Consider the following 21,843-nt stretch of genomic DNA (forward strand, 5'->3'; position numbering starts at 1 on the left):
TGAAAAAATATTTAAAACTAACCAATAATTGTTTCGTCGTATTAAAATTTTGTAGATATATTTTTTTTATTCTATCAGCAGCGTTTGTAATATCATGGAAACGTCGATTTATCTCTGCGGATATTTAATACATGATTATTGTGCCGTAGAGCAACAGTTCACAACACTGTCATCATCCTGTTTGGAGCGATTTTCCGATCAGGATCGTGGCTCTCTCCGCCCATGCCCAAAATCAAGCCCGTTCCATGATTCTGTTAATCTTTCTCATTCAATTGGTTCTCTGTGTTGCAGAAAATTCATTGAATGAGGTCACGGATGCCATAATTTTGCAGAAGAAGGGCGGAGGAGAGCAGAGGGAATTCGATTACTTCAAATTGGCCCTGCAATGGCCCGGTACCATGTGTAGGGGCATTCGCCACTGTTGTTCCTCCAACGGTTGCTGTGATGGGTGATTGACCCCTTTTACCTTCGTTTTGATCTTTTTATTTAATTGATTGTTCCTTTCAGTTGATGATTTTGTTTGCTTGACGCAAAAAAAGTTACAGAACGTAGTTCGTGTATTTTGGTTGAGTATTACGCATCACTCATCAGTTATTAGGTCATTCTCTCTTCCGTCTTCTCTGGGCTCAATTATTGGGACAATTTTAATGTCTGATAGGGGATAAAATGGAAATAAGGATAACCATGCTGTTTGCTGATTTCCTTACATCATATCACCACGAAACATATACACATCGAAGACTTATTTTCAGCAGTGTTACGAATCACTTTGAAGAATTTTGGACTCTTTATAGATTGTTCTTCAGTTTAACTTCCTGTCTAAAGCCCTTACAGCTCTGGGGAATTTTGTTTTTTTGTTCTCCCCTTATTTGCAAAAAACAATGAACTTCATTGATACTAATAAGAAATGTAGATTGCGAATCCACTAAAGTTAACCCGTAGGATTACAAAAAAAAAGAACCTTTCAACTTGTAGAGGTAGCCATTGGGGAGGGAATAGTGAAATTTGTATCCAAAGAACGCTAGCAAGAGGAGGCCTCAAAAAATAGTTCCCAGAAGATAAGAAAAAGAGAAAACTCCTACTGTTCCCTACTAAAATTCTCCTATTCTTTTTCTAATTGTACACCCAATGGATAGCTTTACCAAATTACTCTACAAGACTTAGAATTTCTTCTTAAAAAGTTCACAAAATTGAACAGAAACCTTTCAAGGAGTAGCAGGTATTGCAATTTTGATGTCCAAGCTATCCTGCAGCCATGACCAGCACCCTTTTCTTCTTTTTTTTTTATTTTTTATTTTTTTTATTTGTCTGTGAGTGTTCGGACCAGCTTGCGCACACCTCGACTAATCTCACGTGACAATCGCCTGACTTTACTACATAATAACTCGTAGTTCTGCTTCCTGTGCATATAGCACCACCATGGACTAATGCTGACTGAGGAGATCTTAGTGGTTCTTAAATCCTTTTCCACCAAGACCCACATGGACAATTACTAATTTGTTCTGTTTATGAACTGGTAGTACCTCCACTGGTAAGGTGCAGTCATCGAGAAAAAGACAACTGCAGAGAAGGGCTGGAAGGTTCAAATTGATGTATAAGAGGAGACCAAATATGAGTGGTCCTACAAAAAAAATGCGCTTCCAAATCTCTCCAATCAATTCTGTAAAATATACTATCCGAACCAGCTAAATTGTGATATGTATAATAAACAAGACTATTTCAGCTATCGTAATAGTACATCCCTTGTGGAAAGGTTAAAAAAAGTGAAAAATGTCAGTTTTTTAAACTGCTCACAAAATCTGGTGTAACTTGGGTTCCTTTCATAGTCGGTTTTAGCCTTTTAGGGATTGGCTAGTTACCCATCTAATGACTTTGGCACGGGATCTTCAACCATAATAGATGGAAAGAAACAAAAGACATCTTTGAAGATAAGTGCCCCCCGCCCTGGTAATTGGAACACAACATCCCTCATTTCTAAAGGAGGTTTAGGCGTGGGGAATCTTAAAGCAAAAACCAAGGCCATGTTAACGAAGTAGTGCTGGAGGTATATGAATGAGAAGAATGTTTTCTGGAGGGTCATTGTTGCAAGCAAATACAACCCTTCAGATAAGGGTTGGATCCCTTTACCAAAAGTTATACACAGATTTAAGGGGCTGTGGGTGCAGATAGTGAATTGTTGTAAAAATGCTGACAAGTGGGAAGTTGGAAGAGGGGATAAGGTTATGTTTTGGCATGAGCATTAGCTATTAAATGAATCCCTCAAATCTGCTTATCCTAGGCTCTATAGGTGACAAATTTAAAAGATTCCCTTGTTTTAATGCTGGTTAGTTTCCTCTTCCTGCTGGCCCAAATTTAGAAGGAACTTCACTGATTTGAAGACTGAGGAGTGGTCTTCTCTCCTTGGCCTTCTCATGAACATCATCCTAAGAAACATGGATGGCAGTAAAAAATGGACCCTTGAAAAAGGTGGGGCTTATTCTGTTAGATATATGGCCCAAAAGTTAGAGTGATAAGTATAAAGGTATTAGCAGCTCGTTTGTTAACATGATTTGGAAATCTGAAGTCTTGAAGAAGGTAAAAGTCTTTCTGTGGATTTTTGCTTTGGAGAAGCTAAACAACTACAACAGATTATATAGAAGAATTCCAAACTGATCCTTGTCTCCTAGTTGGTGCATGCTATGCAAAAGGGGTGCAGAATTCAGTGAGCACCTTGTATTCTTTTGTTCGTATGCTGCTGCTACTTGTTGCTATACTCTTCTCAGATGCTTCAATCTTTCTTGGGTTTTTCCTATTAACAGTTCTGATGGCTTGCTTTTGCTTTAGCTTATTTTGTGGAACCTTCTTGGTGGTCGGGCCAGAATACTCTGGTTTAATGCGATGGTGGCCCTTCTTTGGAAATTAAGGGTTTGAAAGGAATAATAGGAATTTTCAAGGGAAATAAATGCCTAGCCAATATTTCCGGGATTTAGTCAAGTTTTACTCTTCTACTTGGTGTTCCCTCTATAATGAGTTTTGATAGACCCCATTTTAGGAACGTCCAGTGCCAAAGTCACTGAATGGGTAATGTTATTCCTGTTTTTTTGTAGTTTTACGCCAATAGGAGCTTTTTTGTACTCCCCTTGGCTTTTTGGGATATCTCATCTCCTATTTTGACATCCCGGTTGGTTAAAGTATACTTTTTGTTTCTTATCCCGAAAATACGGGAGTCAGATATTACATGTTCTAAGGAGAAGTTTCTTGTTCATTGTTAGAGTAGATGTAAACTTGCTTAGATTTCACGTACTTCTGCGATTTCTTATATTTGATGATGTTCCTTTTTGCAACATCTATTATATTTTGAAGACTTCTCCTCCAGGACAGATGATGGAGTTTTGAATTTTTTGTGTTGTTAATGAGTTTAATGATAGAAAAGAGATGCCTAGTGGCAGAAACTACTCCTAAATTGAAACAGTTCTCTACCAATACCATATATGCCTTCCTTAAATTGACAGAGACTACTGCTAAATTGGAAGCCCCGTTAATTAAGTTGATTAGGGATTTTATCTACCCAAAGTAGGTCAAAGTCTTCTAGTGGAGTCTTGCTTATAGGGCCCAAACACTCATGATAAGCTTCAGAAGAAGCTAACTAATTGGTCTATGTCCCCTTCAGTGTGCTGCCTTTGTCTCATGAATGATGAAAATATTGAACACATCTTCGTGCATTTCCCTTTTGCTCCCAAGAGCTAGTCCTTTTTGATGAGAGAATTGGCTAATGTCTTCTTGCTTGACTAAACTAGTTGGTGATTAGTTACTCGAAGTGCTCTAGGATGGGTGGTGTATTAAAGGAAAGGCAAAAGTTTTGTGGAGTTGTGCTGCAAGAGCTCTTGTTTGGTGCTTATGGAAGGAGAGAAAGCAGCCTTTTGATATTTTTTTTGTAATAGTGTTCAAATTACTTTTTATATGTGGTGCTTCAATCGTAGAAAATTCTTTTGTAATTACAATCAGCAATAATTACACAAGATTGAAAAGATATACTACACTAGTTCTTTTGGGAGGGGGCTTCCTCATCCCTAGGCTGTTTTTCCTATGTTCATACAATTACTTTCTTATAAAAAAAATGGAAAAGGAGATGCCTAGTGCCTAATCAAATTGGTTGGGTTGTAAGGAACAAGGTTCACCTCAGTTAATTTGGATATCTTGCTCACTGCTCAGTTTCTATATTAATTAGATTTCTGCTGGTTCCATTTTCCGGGTTGCTAATTGTTTGGAAGGCTATCAAATATATTTAAGTTGTAGTAGGCATCCCACATTCTTTTGTAGATTTGAATTTGTGCATCTTTTGAATTTTGTGGATGTTCTTTTACACTGTTGACTAAAACTTACATCCAATTTTTTCTTCCTTGCTAGATGTGGTGCTGTTGGTGTCTTTACAATTCGTAAGTTGAAGCTACAATTGCTTTGCTTTGGCATAGACAACATGACAACACAAACATAGAGATACATCATTTTCTATAAAACTAGAATACATATATGACAATGATACCCCATGATGGCCACCTACCTTAGGAATTAGAAATTCCTATGATAAATATGAAATGTTTCAAGAAGTTGAAGGCATATGATGCAATGCCCTTCAACAAGAGATTTTAAAAACTTTGTAACCAAATAGACAATTTTGTAAATGATTCAATATTTTATAAATAATAGTAAAAAAAAAAAAATTGAGATTAGTATGTTTATACAATTATATGCTTACAGCTTAAAAATAGTTTGATGTTGTTAAACCTCAAAATTTTTTGTCAGTTAATTTTTTAAACAAAAATAAATATACAAAAGATTCAACATTTTAGTTAAAAAGTCTAATAATGGCCCAATAAATGTACCATAGGCGTTTGTTACAGGTCAAAAATGTTCAGCAAGTGTCTGACATGTATCTAATTTGTTCAAGTGTCCAACACATATCTAATATGTTAACGTGTCCAAAAAATGTAGAAGTATTGCAGTGTCCCATAGATGTATGGGTTAACGAACTATAGTATCCTTGGCTCATAGATTCCAAATCTTGTTTGGTCTTGATTTTTACTGCCAATTAGGTTCCATTGTTTTTATTTTTTATTTTAGAGGGATTAATTCTTGAGATTGTAGATGATAAATAGGGCATATAAATATCATATATCAAGTTCCTAAGAATAATTTGTAGCGAACTGTTAGTTTGTTTGAGGATCTTTATGATGAGAGTAAGGTGTTGCTTTCGTATGATGATACACTGAATTATGGTTTCTTGGTTGCATGATAGATGGATTGTGGCCCGATTATAATGATGGATCCTGGCCTTCATGTTGCACTGGAAAGAATTTTGATGAGAAGGAGGTATGCCTTTTTATTAAATATAGGCCGTTGATATTCATGAAAAATGATCCAGAGATCAAAGTTTTTAGTGCTATTATTGTTATTATTCTTAAGGATATATGGCAAGAAATTTGTATTTGTAAGAATTTTTAATGCTGAGGCACCTCGATGCTTTCCAAGATTACTTTAAGAACTACTATGATTTCTATCTCATTGTGCTAACATATTTTTTTCTGAAATTAATCAATGAAAATCTCGTTTCTTGTTCAAAAAACAAAAAAAAAAAAAAAAACAAAACAAAAAAGGAGAAAAATCCCATGTTGAGGGAGGCTACAAAAAGCTCCTCCAATTGGCCAAAAGAGAAGATAAGCTGAAGCCATGAAAGAAAAATGAATTTTTACACCAAGTGAGAGCCAAAAAGGATATGTTGTCTATAATACTATCAAAAGATTTTCCTTTGGCTTTGGCCTTGAAGATATGGTTGTTTCTTTCTGTCCATGTAGCCAACAGGAAGGCTCCAATAAAAGTTGACCTGCATAAGCTTCTTTTCTCTTTTAAATGGATGACTGGCTAAGAAGCACGAATACTTCATTTTGGGTAACGTGTTCGTGTTGACACTCCGATACTTAACAGACACGTATCAAACACTTGTTAGCTTAAATAGATGTGTGTCACACGCTAGTTGTATAGAGTAAAAATAGATTCGAAACTATAAAGGAGATGGAAAGATGTAGCAAGGGTGTCACTACTGTTCCAAAGATCTTTCCAAAAAAGAGTTTTCACATAGCTGTCTACTTTACAAAAGCATCTATTGTAGATGAGGTCACGATTAGGCATGATATACCTCCATGACCCATGAGTGAGTTTAATGATTTGGTACCCAGCTTGAAGCCCATGTGGATGGTTCCACGTTGGCAGCTATGATCTTTCCCCATAGGGCATCCTTTTCATTGTATAATTTCCTTCCTTAGTTTCAATCCATAGATCCCAAGGCCCACTTCTTGAATGGGAAGCTTTACCTTATCCCATTTTAGATGGTGCATACCATCATTTTCACTGTTGCCAGAGGAATTTTCTAAAAATCCTTTCATTCTGCATTATGAATATTTTCACTATCCAGGAGATTTGACGCCAAGGGAGGATAAAAGATTGTTCCAAAGGTCAACAGAGTTACAAACTATTGGTTTGAATATTAAAATGTATATAATCGTCCTGTAGCTGCATTATGCTAGGATTTTGGTCTTGTTCCAAAAGCTTGAACCAAGAAACCCCTAGATCTTATGGGGAAAACGTTATACAAGTTAAAGAGCTGAAACAAAACACTTTGAGCCCAATTTTCATATGTTACTGTTGGTTTTACTTTGATCCTTGTGCCATTTACTTTGTTCTTGCAAGAGATGCAATGTTCAGCATAAGTCATTCTTGTGACATCCTGCATCATTTAATCTTGCAGATTCGTACTTTGAATTTTCCCCTGAAGAAATATTGGCCAACTTTCAGTTGTAGTTCACCTTCAACTTGCCATGGTACAAAGGGATCATTTTGGGCTCATGAGGTGACAATCACTAATACTAGATAATACTTGGTTTAAAATTTCACTGACGTCACCCAAGTTTAAACTGATGATTTTTTTCTTTTCTTTTTGTTCCTATGATGGCTGAACTGGCTGCTGCATTTGGCAGTGGGGTAATGATCCTTGGCTTCTCTCACTTAGATACTATTATTTATGTTCTATAATACATTAGTCATAGGCGTTCCCTTCTTTTATTGAATTTTTCTGATTGGCATTGGATAGATTCTACACTGTTCTTATGCACTTTCTACTCTAAAATAATATTTCATGATAGACAAATATCTTCATTTCTAGAGGCGTGCGTCGTTGCCATATATGTTTTATGCCATGCATAATGATTTCCTCATAAAAGTGCATTGTTCTATCATATACCTTAGGCCAATGTTAGTCATCTTTGATGGTTGATTTTGTTATCTACGTAGAGTTTATCCTTGATTGGATGGGACAACAAATATCTTTTGGTAGTTTACCACATTTTAAGACATGAGAAATAATTTGATACGTTCTTATGTCAATTTTTGAAGCAAATCATATTTAATGTTCTTCCCATGCTTTGGTTTTTTCATATCATATTTTTATTACATGCAGAGAAGCATGGAACTTGTTCTAATCCAGTAGTTCGTGATGAATACGATTACTTTTTGACAACGCTCAACCTCTATTTCAAATATAATGTCTCTGTAAGTTTTTGAATGATGATACACTTATACATTAGCTCTAAAATCAATAGTTCAGACTAGGCTGGGTGCCCCTAACAGGAGTAAAATTTAAAATAAAAATGGAGTATGCTATTGTTGATTTTGTTTCTTCTCTGATTAGCGTTACCAATGGTTTTCCTATTATCATTTGCAGATTAGTTTTACATTTATCAGGCTTTATACAACTTAAATTTTCTAGCATGTTTAAGCTGTGGTACTTGCTATTTAATGGTTAATGGGTTGTTACATTGCAGTGGATGATCTTAAGAATTTTTTTTTGGAACATGAAACAAAGTGAATAATCTTAAGAATTGAGAATAACCACATAAGTTTGTGCGATTTTCTAGGCAATCAGGACTTTGTAGAACTAAAATTTGGGGTTATAGGATACTTACTAGCAAAGTATTTGACCAATGAAAAATATCCATGGAAATTGAAACAATTAGATTGCTGTTTCATCAGTCATTAAAATTTTGTTGGCTAATTAGTGGTTAATGCTTTAAACCACTCGAAAAATACTGATGGAGCATTTGGTTTTTCAGACGAACTTGATTTCTTGATAATTTTAAGGTTAGTAAAAGGTCATTTGAGAGAATATTGAAACCCAGCAGTATCTTGTTTGTGTTTCACTCCTCATTTTAGCTTTATTTATTTGGTCTAACTAATAAATCTGTCACACCTTCAATAAATCTCGACCTTTTCAAGGAATTTTAAAGTTTGCAAACCTAAGCTTTTAGGCTACTAAATTCTCTGAGGTGAGATGAGGGTTGGGGAGAGTCGCTCTCTAGTGGTGAAAGTGTAGAGTGGGCAATTTGTGTTCGATAGGAAAGACAAAGGGAGAAGTGTCATCATCGAGGAGGTATGCAAAGAGAAGGTTTCTAAGATAAAATTTCAGTTAGGCACACTAGCTTGGGTTCAAAACTGATGTTCCTTCCTCTTACCTTGGTCTACCTGTTGGGGGAAACTACAAAGCTACTGCCCTGTGGTGGTCTATGGTGGAAAAGTTGAAGCAAAAGCTTGATAAATGACACAATCTCATTCTTTCAAAAGGAGGCAGGTTGACGTTAGCCCAATCGGTTTTGAACAACATGCCCATATATTGTTTATCGCTTTTGAAAGCTCCTATTGGAATTGCTAAAGACCTTGACAAGCTCGTGAGAGACTTTTTCTGGAAAACAGACAGATAGAACCCACAGAAACTTGTTAAATTGGGATACTACTTCCCTGCCCTTGAATAAGGGAGGTCTTGGCATTGGGGTTTTTCACCTACGAAATAATGTGTTGCTTTAGAAATGACTGTGGAGGTTCACTCAAGAGGAAGGTGCCCTGTGGAGAAGAGTAATTGAAAGAATTTATATGGGATTGAGCCACACGGGTGGATGTCCAAAAAGCCCAAAGGAAAAGCGGCCGGCAAGCCTTGGTTTGAAATAGCAAAGAACAGCATCATTTTCTTCAAGTTTCTGTCCTTCAAAGTAAAACATGGTGATAGAGTTCGCTTTTGGTTGTACAGATGGACGGGGAATTCCACTCTTGTCCAAGACTTTCTTGAAATTTGTGCTTTACCTTTGAAGGAAGCCACAGTTTCTGACTCTCGGAAAGATAAGCAGCTCGCATGGGATCTAGGCCTAAGGAGGGGGCTGCTTGACAAAGAAGTAGGGGGCTGGGTTGATCTTATAAGTAGGTTGGACACCACTCGGATTGGAGTGGGAGCTAACAAAGTGGTTTGGTCTCTAGATTCCTCTGGTGTTTATACAGCAAAATCGGGTTTAAAAATCCTGTTTTAATACACTTCACACTTGAACTCGCCATTAATCTCTCCTATGGAAATATTCAATTCCTAAAAAAGTTAAAGTCTTCCTCTGGACCTTAGCCAACAGGGCAGTAAACACAGCAGAAAGACTTCAGAGAAGATGTCCAAATTGGGCTCTTTCCCCTTCTGTTTGTGTTCTTTGCAAATATAATGAGGAAACTATGGATCACATCTTCCTTCACTTCCAGTTTGCTTTGTGAGGTTGGACCTTTCTTCTACAAATTTTCGGATACTCCAACTACTTGCCTCAGAATATCGGAGGGTGGATGAATGAAGCTCTGCGGGGGTGGCACTTGAAAGGGAAAGCTAAAATTCTATGGAATTGTGCGGCTAGAGCCCTCATATGGAATCTTTGGATGAAAATAAACAATAGAATCTTTGAGGATAAGTCTTCTTCTTTTGAAATTTTTTGTAATACAGTTCAATTACACACTTCTTGGTGGTGTTATAGGCGTAGAAAATTCTTCTGTAACTATGACCCCTCATCAATTATGCAAGATTGGAGAGCTATCCTTCACTAGTTTTTGGGAGGGGGAGCCCTCTTCCCCGTACCCTTAGGTTGTTTTTTGTCTCTACTTTTGTCTATAAAAAGTTTCTTATCCAAAAAGAAAAAAAGGAAAACTGATGTTCCTTCCTAGTTGATAGACCAAGGGTTGGGAGGTTCTTTTGAAGTAGGTGGTTGCATGAGCCTTGGTTTGGGTTCAACTGGTCTCTAACCCAGAGGAATATGTTGCATCATTGCTTTGCCCTTCAAAGGAAGAAAACCATCCTTGTTATCCTCGAAGAAAAGGTGGCTATATGGTTGGAAGATCTTTACCCATAAGTTGTCTGCTATATTGTTAGGTAATTCCTTTGTTCCTAGGGTTCCTACGAAAGTGCCGGAAGAAGCTCCTCAAATGGGCTGCTTGGCTAAAGGAAATGAGATGTTGGACGAGGAGATTGACTTGGCTTTCGAGGTTAGAAGTGTGCTAGTTGTCAGGAGAGAGCAAAATACTCTTGGATGAGTGTGGGAAGGGATGTGTCGTTTGTCAAGGGAGTTTGAAGGTTCATCCCTTTTATGGAAATACGACCACAATATTCTGTGAGGATCCTGAGGCCCATTCGAAGGTGTTAGATTTTGGAAGAGGGATTCTTTAGGGGGTGTGTCATGTGTCTATCTAATTGGGAGCAAGAAGGGGATGGTGGAAGGTAGGGTCTTGGTGTTCTCAAGAGGATCAATTAAAGTGGAGGACATCCCTCCTCATCTCTGATTAGTAAGTTTGATGCGTAACTTGGCAAAGCTATGTGATAGGGTTGTTGAAGGCAAGGATTGCACTTGGCTTGGCCAATGGGAAGGAGCTTGGTTCAAAACTGAAGGAAGAGAAAATGGTTACATCCCTCGGGAGTGCTTTATAAACATTGAAGACGTAGAATTTTTGGTTAGGTTTGTATTGTCAGAGGTTGTAAGAGATCTTGTTGACAAAAGAGCAGAGCTCCGGGTGTGTCTTGGGGAGTTGACGAGAAAGGGTCAGAACCCTAGCAAGTTGCAGGGGAAAAGGATGGTTGATATGGCTGACTCTCAACCCAAAATTATGAAGCATGGAAAAGGAAAAATTCAAATGGTGTGTCGATTACCCTTAGTTTTTTACAGACTAATTTTACGAATGGGTTGAGATAGGAAAAAGGGGTGTGAAGTTAGTGGGCCTTCTTTGTTGTTGGGTCAAGAAGAGGAATTAGGGTTGAAAGTTTTGAGAATTAAGAAGCCAAGCGGTGGTGAGGTAGGTCGGAATATGAATAAAGACAGGGTTTCTTCTGATGATTAGGCTGAGCCAAGCAACGTTTGATGTAACTTTGCTGAGGGCCCAAGTTGGTTTAACTCTAATTGGTCTTTCCAAGATGATCGATTTTTCCAAGTAGAAGGACAAAAGCTCATCATTGGTTTACGTCAGGAAACCGCCGTCTATGATGATTCAATGCCTGATTCGTTAATCGTGAGCTTTTTTTACGATGACTCCTTCCTTTCTTTGCTAGCGATAAAGAGGCAATGGTTGGGGGATTTAGGCAGTTTGTTCGAAGGGGAGATGGGGGGGGGGGGTAAAGAACTTAAGTCGGTTTAGTCGCACGAGGAAGACCACCTGGGAGGTGAGCAAAGATGCGGATTTTGAGAATAAGAAGCCCCTTGCAAAGTTTGTTGTTGTTGTGTGTCCTATCACAAAGTTGTCTTCTCAGTCGGTCCTTAGCATAATATCTAAAGTTAGCCTAGAGTAAGTTAGCCTAGTACAAACTCTATCGATAAGTTAGCCCTAGGTACGTTCTCCTTTTTTTGGTCTCTTCTCTTTTGTGGCGGATTTTAAGGGAGTGGGGTGAATTCCTTGTCTTTGGGGGTTTCTCTTCATTTGGTTGAGGTGTCGTGCTTTGCCCTAGGGGTTGGTTTGATGGCCTACACTTTTTCAAGTCCTTTTCCTTCTAGTATTCCAGTTCTTCGATGTGCCTGTCCTATGCTGATGGCTTCGTTGGGGGAAGGGTTCCACATCTTGCTCCTTTGCTGAGTGCTACTTGTGCCAGTCCTTTCGAGCGGGCCAACCTTTTGTCCTAGAGGTTGAATTAGAGGTTGAATTGGGTGGTCCGATATGGGTGTTTAACCTTGTCTTCAATCCTTTAGGAATCCCTTATCAGGATAATCTCATTAGCGACTAGCAGTCCCTATGGTCCTTATTAGCTACTATATGTCTTCAGTTTGTGCCCATAGATTTTTTCACGGAGTCCTCGGAAGGCTAAGCCAAGAAAGGCAAATTGATTGGAAAGGGGGAAGGGATCCCAGAAAAAGGTCTAAGAGAGTTCAGGAATTTGGAATGTTTCATTAATTATGGCGGCAAGGAGAAGAAGGCTTCTCTGAAACCCTGGGATGTTTTGGTTTTACAATGAAAATTGTCTATTGGAATGTGAGAGGGCTTGATGGGAGGGAGAATTGTTGATTAGTTAAAGAGTTGCTTAGACAGTAGGATCTTGACATTGAAATTCTTGTGTAAAGGGGCTATCTATTGGCATGAGTTTACAAGTCTCTCAGAGGTTGGGTTTCTTGGGTGTATGGTTCTTCCAAACCTAGGCTTAGAGAAGTTTGTTTGGGAAGAGTTAGGTCTGTTTGGGTCGTGTGGCTCTTGCTGGTGCATGGCTAGGGATTTCAATGGGACTATATTTCCTTCTAAAAGATCTAGTAGGAGGAGGGTAACTAGATCTATGAGGAGTTTAATGGACTTATCGAAGATAGTTGTCTTTTTGAGCCTTCCCTTGCTAACAAACAATTCACTTTGTCTTGTTGAAGGGTGCGTAGCAGATTAGATAGACTTCTGTTATCTAGGGGGTGGATGGATTTTTTTAATCATTAATCATTTTTTGGGCCCTAAGGTTACTTCGACCACTAGCCAATATGTCTGGACTCTAGTGCTGTAAGCGGGGTCCCTATCCCCTTAGGTTCAAGAACATGTGGCTTTCTCACCATTCTTTCAAAACCTCTCTCCAGTCCTAGTGGAATGTCGATGTTCTTAATAGGTGGGAAGGTTACCATTTTATGGGGAAATTGCACGATCTATGGGGCACTTTCATAAGTTTCTTATAAAAAAAAGGCACTTTCAAGGTGTGGAACCATGACGTTTTTGGTGATTTGAGGGTTAAGGCACAAGATATTTTGGGGAGAATTAAGAGGCTGGAGGGTATGATGAGGAGGGTTCTGATATAACTCTGCTTCTATTATTTATATATGAGAGACAAATTACAATATCAAGGGAGATTTAGAGAGCTCCCGTACCTCTCCTTCCTATCCTTATATGGACTCAAGTGCAAAAAGATAATCCCCCTCAAGAAGCAGAAAAGTACATATACTCACCTCAAGGAACAATCCAGAAATTTCCTCCTCTAACTTTAGACCCCGCTGCCACGTAAAACATTTTCCTTCCTGGGCCCACAAGAGAACGGTTTCCACTTAGTCTCTCGCCCTCCCCTTCCTCCTCACATATACCTTTGTGATGGGAGGTCCATCAGGTTCTTTGAGTGAGGTTTTAAAGGAAGAATGTGTCAACTTGTTGAGTGAGTTTAAGGCTTGGGTGAGGAGGAGATTCTTTGGAGACAAAAGACCATGGTTAAATGGGCTAAAGTGGAGATTATTTGTAATTCCACCTTTTTTCATAGAGTGGCAAGTGGTAGGAGTAGGAATACCATTACCTCCTTGAACAATGCTGCAGGTGAGACCATGAGTGGGACAAGGAGATAGAAGACGAGGTGGTTTCCTTATTTTTGTGTCTTTAACCCGGGGAGGTTTCTCCTAAATCTTTTATGGATGGGCTTGATTGGCATCCTATTTTTGGGAGTGATAGGTCGGTGTTGGATGCTCCTTTTTCCTTAGAAAAAATCAAGAAGGTGGTGTTCGTGTTTGGACATAATAAAGTCTCAAGTCCTGCTGGTTTCTCTGTGGCCTTTTTTTTAAAGATAATTGGGAGTTTGGGACTATAACAAGGAGATCTTTGGAACGTCTTTTGTGAGTTTTATGAAAGGGAATCCTAGATAGTTCTTTGAACAATACCTTTATTTTTCTTATCCCTAAAAAGAGAAGGTTGCAAAGGTCAAGGATTTTGGGCCGATCAGTTTGGTTGCAAGCGTGTATAAAAGTTGGCTAATGTTTTTGGCTGATAGGTTTAGGACGGTTCTCTCCTAGACTATCTTTGACTTCTAAGGTGCCTTTATTGCTGGAAGGAAAATCTTGGACCAAGCCCTCATAGCCAAGGAGGTAGAAATTATCTTTAAGATTGATTTTGAGAAGCCTTACGATCACGTGGATTGAGACTTCCTAGATAAAGTGCTTTGGAAGAAAGGTTTTATAAGTGGAGATCTTGGATGTGAACCTGCATCAGGATGGTTAAATTCTTCATTCTGAAGCTTAGAGGTAGAATCCTTGCTTTGAAAGGGCTGTAGCAAGGTGATCCTTTCTCCTTTCATGTTTTAGTTGGTTGTGGACATCTTGAGCAGAGTAGTCTCAAGGGAGGTTGAGGGTTGAATTTTGGAAGCATTCTAGGTGGGGAGGGACGCTGTCTAACCTTTAGTTTGCCGATGACACGTTCTTTTTCTGTTCCGGTAAGGAAGAATCCTTTGTTAATCTCAACGGCCTCTTGTCTATCTCCGAATTGGTTTTTGGTTTTAAGATTAACATAAATCAATTCTGCGTCTTAAGTATTAACTATTATTCTCTCTCTAAGTTGGCTAGGTGGGCAGCTTCAATGGGTTGTGAGGTAGGGTCTTTTCCATCTTTTTATTTGGGTCTTCCTTTAAAGCACAGTAATAGATCTTCGTTTGCCTATGACTCCTGTAGTAGAAAAGTTGTAGAAACGTCTTTATTCATGGAAAAAATGTTTCTTTTCGAAGGAAGAAAACTAACCCTTATCCAGTCATTTAGTCAACTGAGAGTTGGTGTCTAAGGCTTTGGATATATGGGGTTCGGGCCGATTATTGAGTTTGCATAATGAAACCCTTTTGGCCAAAGTGGTTCTGGCGCTTCACGTGGGAGTTAAAGAGTCTTTGTGGCATAGGGTCATAGTGAGTAAGTATGATCCATCTCTTTCGACTCTCCATATTTTTCTCAATTCGTTCATTATTTGGTGGGGATGGGAATGACACTTACTTCCGTGAAGATAGATGGTTGGGGGATAGACCATTCTACTCCTTGTTTCCTCGTATGTATCATCTTTCTTCCATTAGGGGTCAGTCGGTGGCTTTAGTCATGCCTTTCTTTGGGCAATGCTTCTTTGTTGGATTTTAGTTTCCATCGTCCTTTGGGAATTCTACTCCTTATTGTTAGGTTGGGGCCCTTTAGGTTGATCTTGTTAGATTGGAGTCATTTTTTTTAGTTTAGCTCCTTTTGGGCCGTCTTTTTGCATGCCCACTTGTATTCTTTCATTTAGGCATTCTTTAATTTTTCTCAATGAAAGCATCACTTCTCATTAAAAAATGAAGAAGAAAAAGAAAAAGGCTTACAGTCTACGAATGCCAATTCTGTATATATACAGATACTTTTTAAAAAATATTTATTATTTGTTCTTGGCTAAATAATTGTTAATTTGAGAGAGTAAAAAATATACTCCTTGACTCAAACATGTAACTTAGGTCTTCTTATATAGGAGAATGACCTACTACAAACAAGGAAAGTAATAAACACCATAAAAACTGAATATCAACTATAAAGACTAAATATTGACAACTAATATTGACACCTAATATTTACACAAATATTGATAAATCCAACACTCCCCCTCAAGCTGGTTTGAAGATGTCGTCCATAGCTAGCTTGCTGATTAAATTGTCGAATTGTTTCTTTGGAAGTCCCTTGGTTAAAACATCGGCAATTTGCTTTGTTGTCGGAAGATAATGGATACATATTGTACCTGCATCAATCTTCTCTTTAATAAAATGTTTGTCAACCTCGATATGTTTGGTTCGTTCATGTAACACTGGGTTATGAGCTATAGATATGGCAGACTTATTGTCACAATAAATTCGTATAGGTGTCGGCTGAGGAATCTTCAATTCTTCAAGTATCCTTTTGATCCATATACCTTCACAAATTCCATGAGCCAATGCTCTAAACTCTGCTTCAGCACTACTTCTGGCCACTACATTTTGTTTTTTGCTCCTCCAACAAAGGAACAGTAACCAGAAGTAGACCTTCTGTCGGTAGTACTTCCAGCCCAATCTGCATCAGTATAAACTTCTACTTGGAAGTGGTTATTCTTTACGAATAAAATATCTTTTCCAGGAGTTCCCTTCAAATATCTCAAGATTCTGTAGACAGCTTCAAAATGAGTTGGTCCAGGTGCATGCATGAATTGACTTACCATACTTACAGCAAATGCAATATCTGGTCGTGCATGTGACAGATAAATTAATCTTCCCACGAGTCTTTGGTATTGCTCTCTATCCTTTATTTCTTCTGGGTTTGCTACTTGTAATTTCAAGTTAGGTTCAATAGGAGTTTCTGCGATTCTGCAACCAAGCAATTCTGTTTCTCCAAGTAAGTCAAGAACATATTTCCTTTGATTAACGAATATACCTTTCTTCGATCTTGCGAATTCCATTCCTAGAAAATATTTTAATGTTCCCAAGTCCTTGATTTGAAACTCACTTGCCAGATTTTTCTTGAGACCAGCTAGTCCTGCTTTATCATCACCAGTGAGAATAATATCATCTACATAGACAATCAGAATTGAGATTTTATTATTCTTAGAGTGTTTATAAAATATAGTATGGTTAGCTTGACTCTGGAGAAATCCATAACTCGATATGACTTTTCCAAATCGTTCGAACCAAGCTCTAGGAGACTGTTTGAGGTCATAGAGAGATTTCTTTAATCTGCAGATTTTATTCCAACCGAGTTCTTTTTCAAAACCTGGTGGCAAATTCATAAAAACTTCTTCCTCAAGGTTGCCATTGAGAAAAGCATTTTTCACATCAAGCTGGTGGAGAGGCCAATTTGAATTAACTGCAAGAGACAAAAGAACTCTAATAGAGTTAATTTTTGCAACAGGCGCAAACGTTTCCTGATAATCTATCCCGTAGGTTTGTGTGAAGCCTTTAGCTACCAATCTAGCCTTGTATCTCTCCATGCTACCATCTGCATTAAATTTTACGGTAAACACCCATTTACATCCCACTGGTTTCTTATCCTTTGGCAATTCTACTATCTCCCAAGTACTGTTTTGCTTTAGAGCATTCATCTCCTCCATGACAGCTAGTTTCCAATTTGGATCTTCTAAAGCTTCATGTATATTCCTTGGAACAAATAGATTAGTTATCCTAGATGTGAAGGCCTTATGACTATTTGATAGTTTTTCATATGAAATGTAGTTCGAAATAGGATATTTGGTACAACTTCGAATGCCTTTTCTAATGGCTATGGGAACATCAAGGTCAGAGACAACAGGTGAATTATTTTGAAAATTTGAAGAAGAGGGATTACCAGACAATGTTGAAGAGGGAGGATTATCAGACAGTTCAGTTTCATTTCTCAGAGTCTCAGATTGGCTTTGTGAGGAGTAACTATTTGATCTTGGTTCCTCTGATTGAATTTCCTTCTAGTATAAAACTTTAACTCAGAACTAGGATTCGCAAAATCGTTTTGTAGTATTTCTCCCCCTGATTGGACAGTTTCTATGCTTGGCATCGAAGGATTAGTAAAATCCAAACAGGTAGGACTAGGAAGGGGAACAGAAATATCCCAAAAATTATCTTCCAAATTCATTTTCTCCCCCTGAAGAGAATTTTGGGTAAAATATGGTTGATTTTCTAAGAAAGACACATCCATACTAACAAAATTTTTTTTAGTCTGAGGATCAAAACATTTGTAACCTTTTTGACCTGAAGCATAGCCTAAGAAAACACATTTAATAGCGCAAGGGTCAAGTTTTGACCTGAAATGACTAGGTGTGTGAACGTAAGTAGTACACCCAAAAACTTTGAGAGGTAGATCAGAATATATGCGGGATGTTGGAAAAATATTTTTAAATGACTCAATGGGAGTTTTGAAATTTAAAACTTTAGGCATCCTATTTATTAGGTAGGTCGCTGTGAGAACCGCTTCCCCCCATAAATATTTTGGAACATGCATAGAAAACATTATAGCACGTGCTACTTCAAGTAAATGCCTATTTTTTCTTTCAGCAATCCTATTTTGTTGAGGAGTATCCCAACAAGTAGACTGATGAACCATACCTTTTTCTTTCAAAAAATTTCCCAAAAACTCATTAAAATACTCAGTTCCATTATCAGAATGTAAAATACAAATTTTTGTTTGAAATTGAGTTTCAATCATCTCATAAAAGTTTTTGAAAATGTCTTTCACCTCAGATTTTTTTGACATTAAATAAACCCAAGACAGGCGAGTATGATTGTCAATGAAAGTAATAAACCATCTTCTTCCACTATGAGTACTGATTTTAGAAGGACCCCAAACATCACTGTGAATTAAGTAAAATGGTTTGGAAGCTTTATAAGGTTTTGGAAAATATGTGGAGCGATGATTTTTTGCTAAAAAAACAACTTTCACAATTAAAAGATGAACAATCAATTCCCTTAAATAATTTTGGAAACAGATATTTTAAATAGAAAAAACTGGGATGTCCTAGTCTACGATTCCAAAGCATAATTTGTTCCCTAACAGAAAGAGAACTAATGCTACTAAGACCCTGAGTTATTTTATTACTAAAGGTACCTTCATCAAAGTAGCAGAGACCATCAATCATCCTACCACGGCCAATTATCCTCTCTGAGTTCTGATCCTGAAAAATACAATGGGATTCAAAGAAAGTAACACGACAGTTAGAATCTTTAGAAAGTTGGTTGACAGATAAAAGATTACATGCTAATTGTGGAACGTGAAGGACAGACTGTAATGAAATGGTCTCAGTCAATTTAATGGTTCCTTTGCCTGCAACAGAGGAAAAACTACCTGTTTTGTTTGTGTTAAAAAGATTAGAAAAACTTGTCATATTATCAGAAGCTCCAGAATCTATAATCCATGGAGATGAGTTACTACACGAGAAAGCCTTAGAATAAATACCTGTTTGTGTCAAGGATACACATGAGTTATTAGAAGGTAAATTGGAGGATAGCAATTTTAGGATTTGATGAATTTGCTCTATACTTGAGTCACCACGACTATCACCAAACATTTCTCTACCATTGTCAGTTGAGATTTGGACCATTTTAAATAAACAACTTGTCCTGAAAAACTTTGCCTGAACAGAAACTGACAACAGAATCACACCACCAGATAGTAATTAACCAAATCAAATCAGGCCACAAATTGATATTAGAAAGGAGATAACCATAACCAGGAGAGTCGAACCAAGTCAGAATAAGTTACGGCAGATGAACCAACCCGAACCGATTTGAACCAAAGCCCTGAACAATGCAATACTTAGAAAATCTCCGACGGACAGGATTGACGGTGATTACAGAGGCGGCGGTGAGATCTGCGAGTAGAAGAGGTCGACTGTGAGCAGAAGATGGCGACCGACAAGAGTGCTGGCGGATCGAAGACGGCGAGGATGTGCGCCAAGCAGAGATGGGCGATCGCGAATACCAGATGAAGAGACGCGGAGGTCGACTGAGGAGGGGTCACGTCGCGGTGGATTTGTGCGGATGACGGAGACCGGCGAACGACAGGTTGCGTCGCGGATGGGAGTAGCGGCGGATCTGTGCGGATGTCACCGGTGCAGATCGACGGTGAGGACGACGGATCGACGGCAATAGCTGCGTTGCCGTGGGGAGTTCGTCGGAGGTAGACTTACCGGAAGGAGGAATGGATGCCGGCTAGGGTTTTGATTGACAGCTAGGATTTTGATTGACGGCTAGGGTTTTAAAATTAGAGTTTGGTATTTTTGATGATGGCTAGGGTTTTGAGAGTTAGGGTTTACTTCATAAACTCTGATACCATGTTAATTTGAGAGAGTAAAAAATATACTCCTTGATTCAAACATGTAACTTAGGTCTTCTTATACAGGAGAATGACCTACTACAAACAAGGAAAGTAATAAACACCATAAAGACTGAATATCAACACTAAAGACTAAATATTGACAACTAATATTGACACCTAATATTTACACAGATATTGATAAATCCAACAATAATATATGATTCTCCCCTTAAATAAGTATCTTTACAATTTACTCTATATTGTTTAACAAGTTTCAATTTAGTCATTTTTTCACTTATGTCTTTTTTGTTGGTTAATGTTGAGATTGGAGGCCGTAAACTTATATGGCATAATACTTAGTTGGTACAAATTAGAAAGAAAAGGTTTCTAATTCCTCCAAATTTCTAAGAAATTGGTAAAAAATTTGACTTTTGTGGCCTAATTTCTTATTTAAATATTTGCAAGTTACAAGTATCATGATTTGTAAGCTCACAATGAGCCAATTTTAAATTTCACTGCTGAAAGAAGAGAATAATTGAAAAATATTAAAATGCAAGGGTCTAAATTGAAACTTTGTAAACAATAGGGACTAAATTGAAAAAACTCGGAACTAAAACAAACAATCAGCCATAATTCTTTTGACTTGGAATCATCAGTTTGGTTACTATCGAGCACATCTCATGTCTCAGAAAGTGTTGAACGAAGCTGGATATGTAGGTTCAAATACTGAAAAATATCCTCTTGGAGGCATCATTTCAGCAATTGAGAATGCTTTTCATGCCACCCCTTCGCTAGTCTGTTCAAAGGATGCAGTGAAGGAACTTCATTTATGTTTCTACAAGGATTTCAAGGTTCCTTTCTTAATTTCCATAAACTCTGATTAAATCCAAACATCGGTGTCGTAGATAACAATTTTATTTTTAGTTTTCTCAGTGTTATGCCTGCTTCCTCAATTTGTTTTAGTTTTCTCAATATGATTCCTTCATCGATTACACTTTTAGTGAAAATAGTATTTATAAGCTTAATTTAAAAAAAAAAAGCTGAAGATAAAATAGTTATCAAATAGGGCTTAACAAAAACAGATGCCTATCTTAAATTGAATGAGATTTTTAATAACTCCCTGCGTTGATACTTTTTTGATTATCTGTCTTCAAATTGCTCGTGTGTTTATGGGTGGGTTTGCATGACTTTTATAATAGTGAAAACTTCGTTGGTGCTTGGTTTGTTCTAAAAGCGCTTAGAAGCGCTTTCAGAAATAACACTTGATATTATTTTCTTTCATCCGTGCTTATAAATATCATGCTTCATTTCAAACTTATTCTTTTCTGATCTTTATAGGATATCTTTGTGATATTTTAATGATCTTTGCTTTGTTGCAGCCTCGTGACTGCGTTCTGACCGACTCACAGAATTCGATCGTTTCTGCGAAAAAATCGTGTCCCAAATATGTTAGCTTACCAGCATATGAGCCAGCAGGCAAGGTCTTCAATGAAATCCTCTTAACTGACTCAAGCAGGCAAGATCTAAGTGCTTAAATATATAGCAAATACTATTATTTCTCTGATCAAGAGAGATATATTTAATTATGAATCTGTATTATTGAATCTTTACAATCTGCTAAATATTTCTTATACCTTACCTTCTGGAAGCCATTGTAAATTGGTGGGCTGAAAATTAACAAGAGAGGGGATGGGAAGTTTGCTAAAAATGCACATTTTTATCCTTAAATCTTGATATCTAATACCTTGTCTTTTGAAAGTCTAATTTCTTTTAGTGATCTCCATCCACATCGACATTTTAAACCTTGAATCTTCCAACCCTTCGAGACTTTCTAAGACTGAACTTTGGCCCCGAGCAATCTTAGTTATTGGTGGGGGTTCGATCCGTTAGCAGGTCTTTGTTTAGTCATTCAGATAGTTACTGGCGCGAATTCCTTTCTCATGCAAGATATACAGAATTGGTGCTTTGGCAGTGTTCCACGTTTTGTTTTGTCTCT

The 21,843-nt window shown here is 37.7% G+C and overlaps 1 protein-coding gene across 1 annotated transcript; it reads left to right on the top strand.

Annotated features, from left to right (window-relative positions):
• The first annotated feature begins 118 nt into the window (after positions 1-118).
• Positions 119-21,605, top strand: RNS2 (ribonuclease 2). Its single transcript, XM_022287853.2, has 8 exons — positions 119-448; positions 4,387-4,415; positions 5,276-5,349; positions 6,782-6,883; positions 7,011-7,014; positions 7,490-7,581; positions 20,537-20,698; positions 21,227-21,605. Exons 1-8 carry the CDS (start codon positions 246-248, stop codon positions 21,380-21,382), a joined length of 822 nt encoding a protein of 273 aa, XP_022143545.1. The 5' UTR covers positions 119-245; the 3' UTR covers positions 21,383-21,605.
• Positions 21,606-21,843: the final 238 nt, after the last annotated feature.

The sequence above is a fragment of the Momordica charantia genome, assembly GCF_013281855.1.
Source record: "Momordica charantia cultivar OHB3-1 chromosome 9 unlocalized genomic scaffold, Mcharantia_2.0 BLBB01000009.1, whole genome shotgun sequence".
Taxonomy (NCBI): Eukaryota; Viridiplantae; Streptophyta; class Magnoliopsida; order Cucurbitales; family Cucurbitaceae; genus Momordica; species Momordica charantia.

Bases quoted from the DNA above. Each gene is read 5' to 3' on its own strand.
- RNS2 (XM_022287853.2), top strand. From the start codon at position 246: ATGATTCTGTTAATCTTTCTCATTCAATTGGTTCTCTGTGTTGCAGAA. The intron at 5,350-6,781 runs GTATGCCTTTTT...TTAATCTTGCAG, and splicing joins AGAATTTTGATGAGAAGGAG to ATTCGTACTTTGAATTTTCC. The intron at 7,582-20,536 runs GTAAGTTTTTGA...CTCATGTCTCAG, and splicing joins ATTTCAAATATAATGTCTCT to AAAGTGTTGAACGAAGCTGG.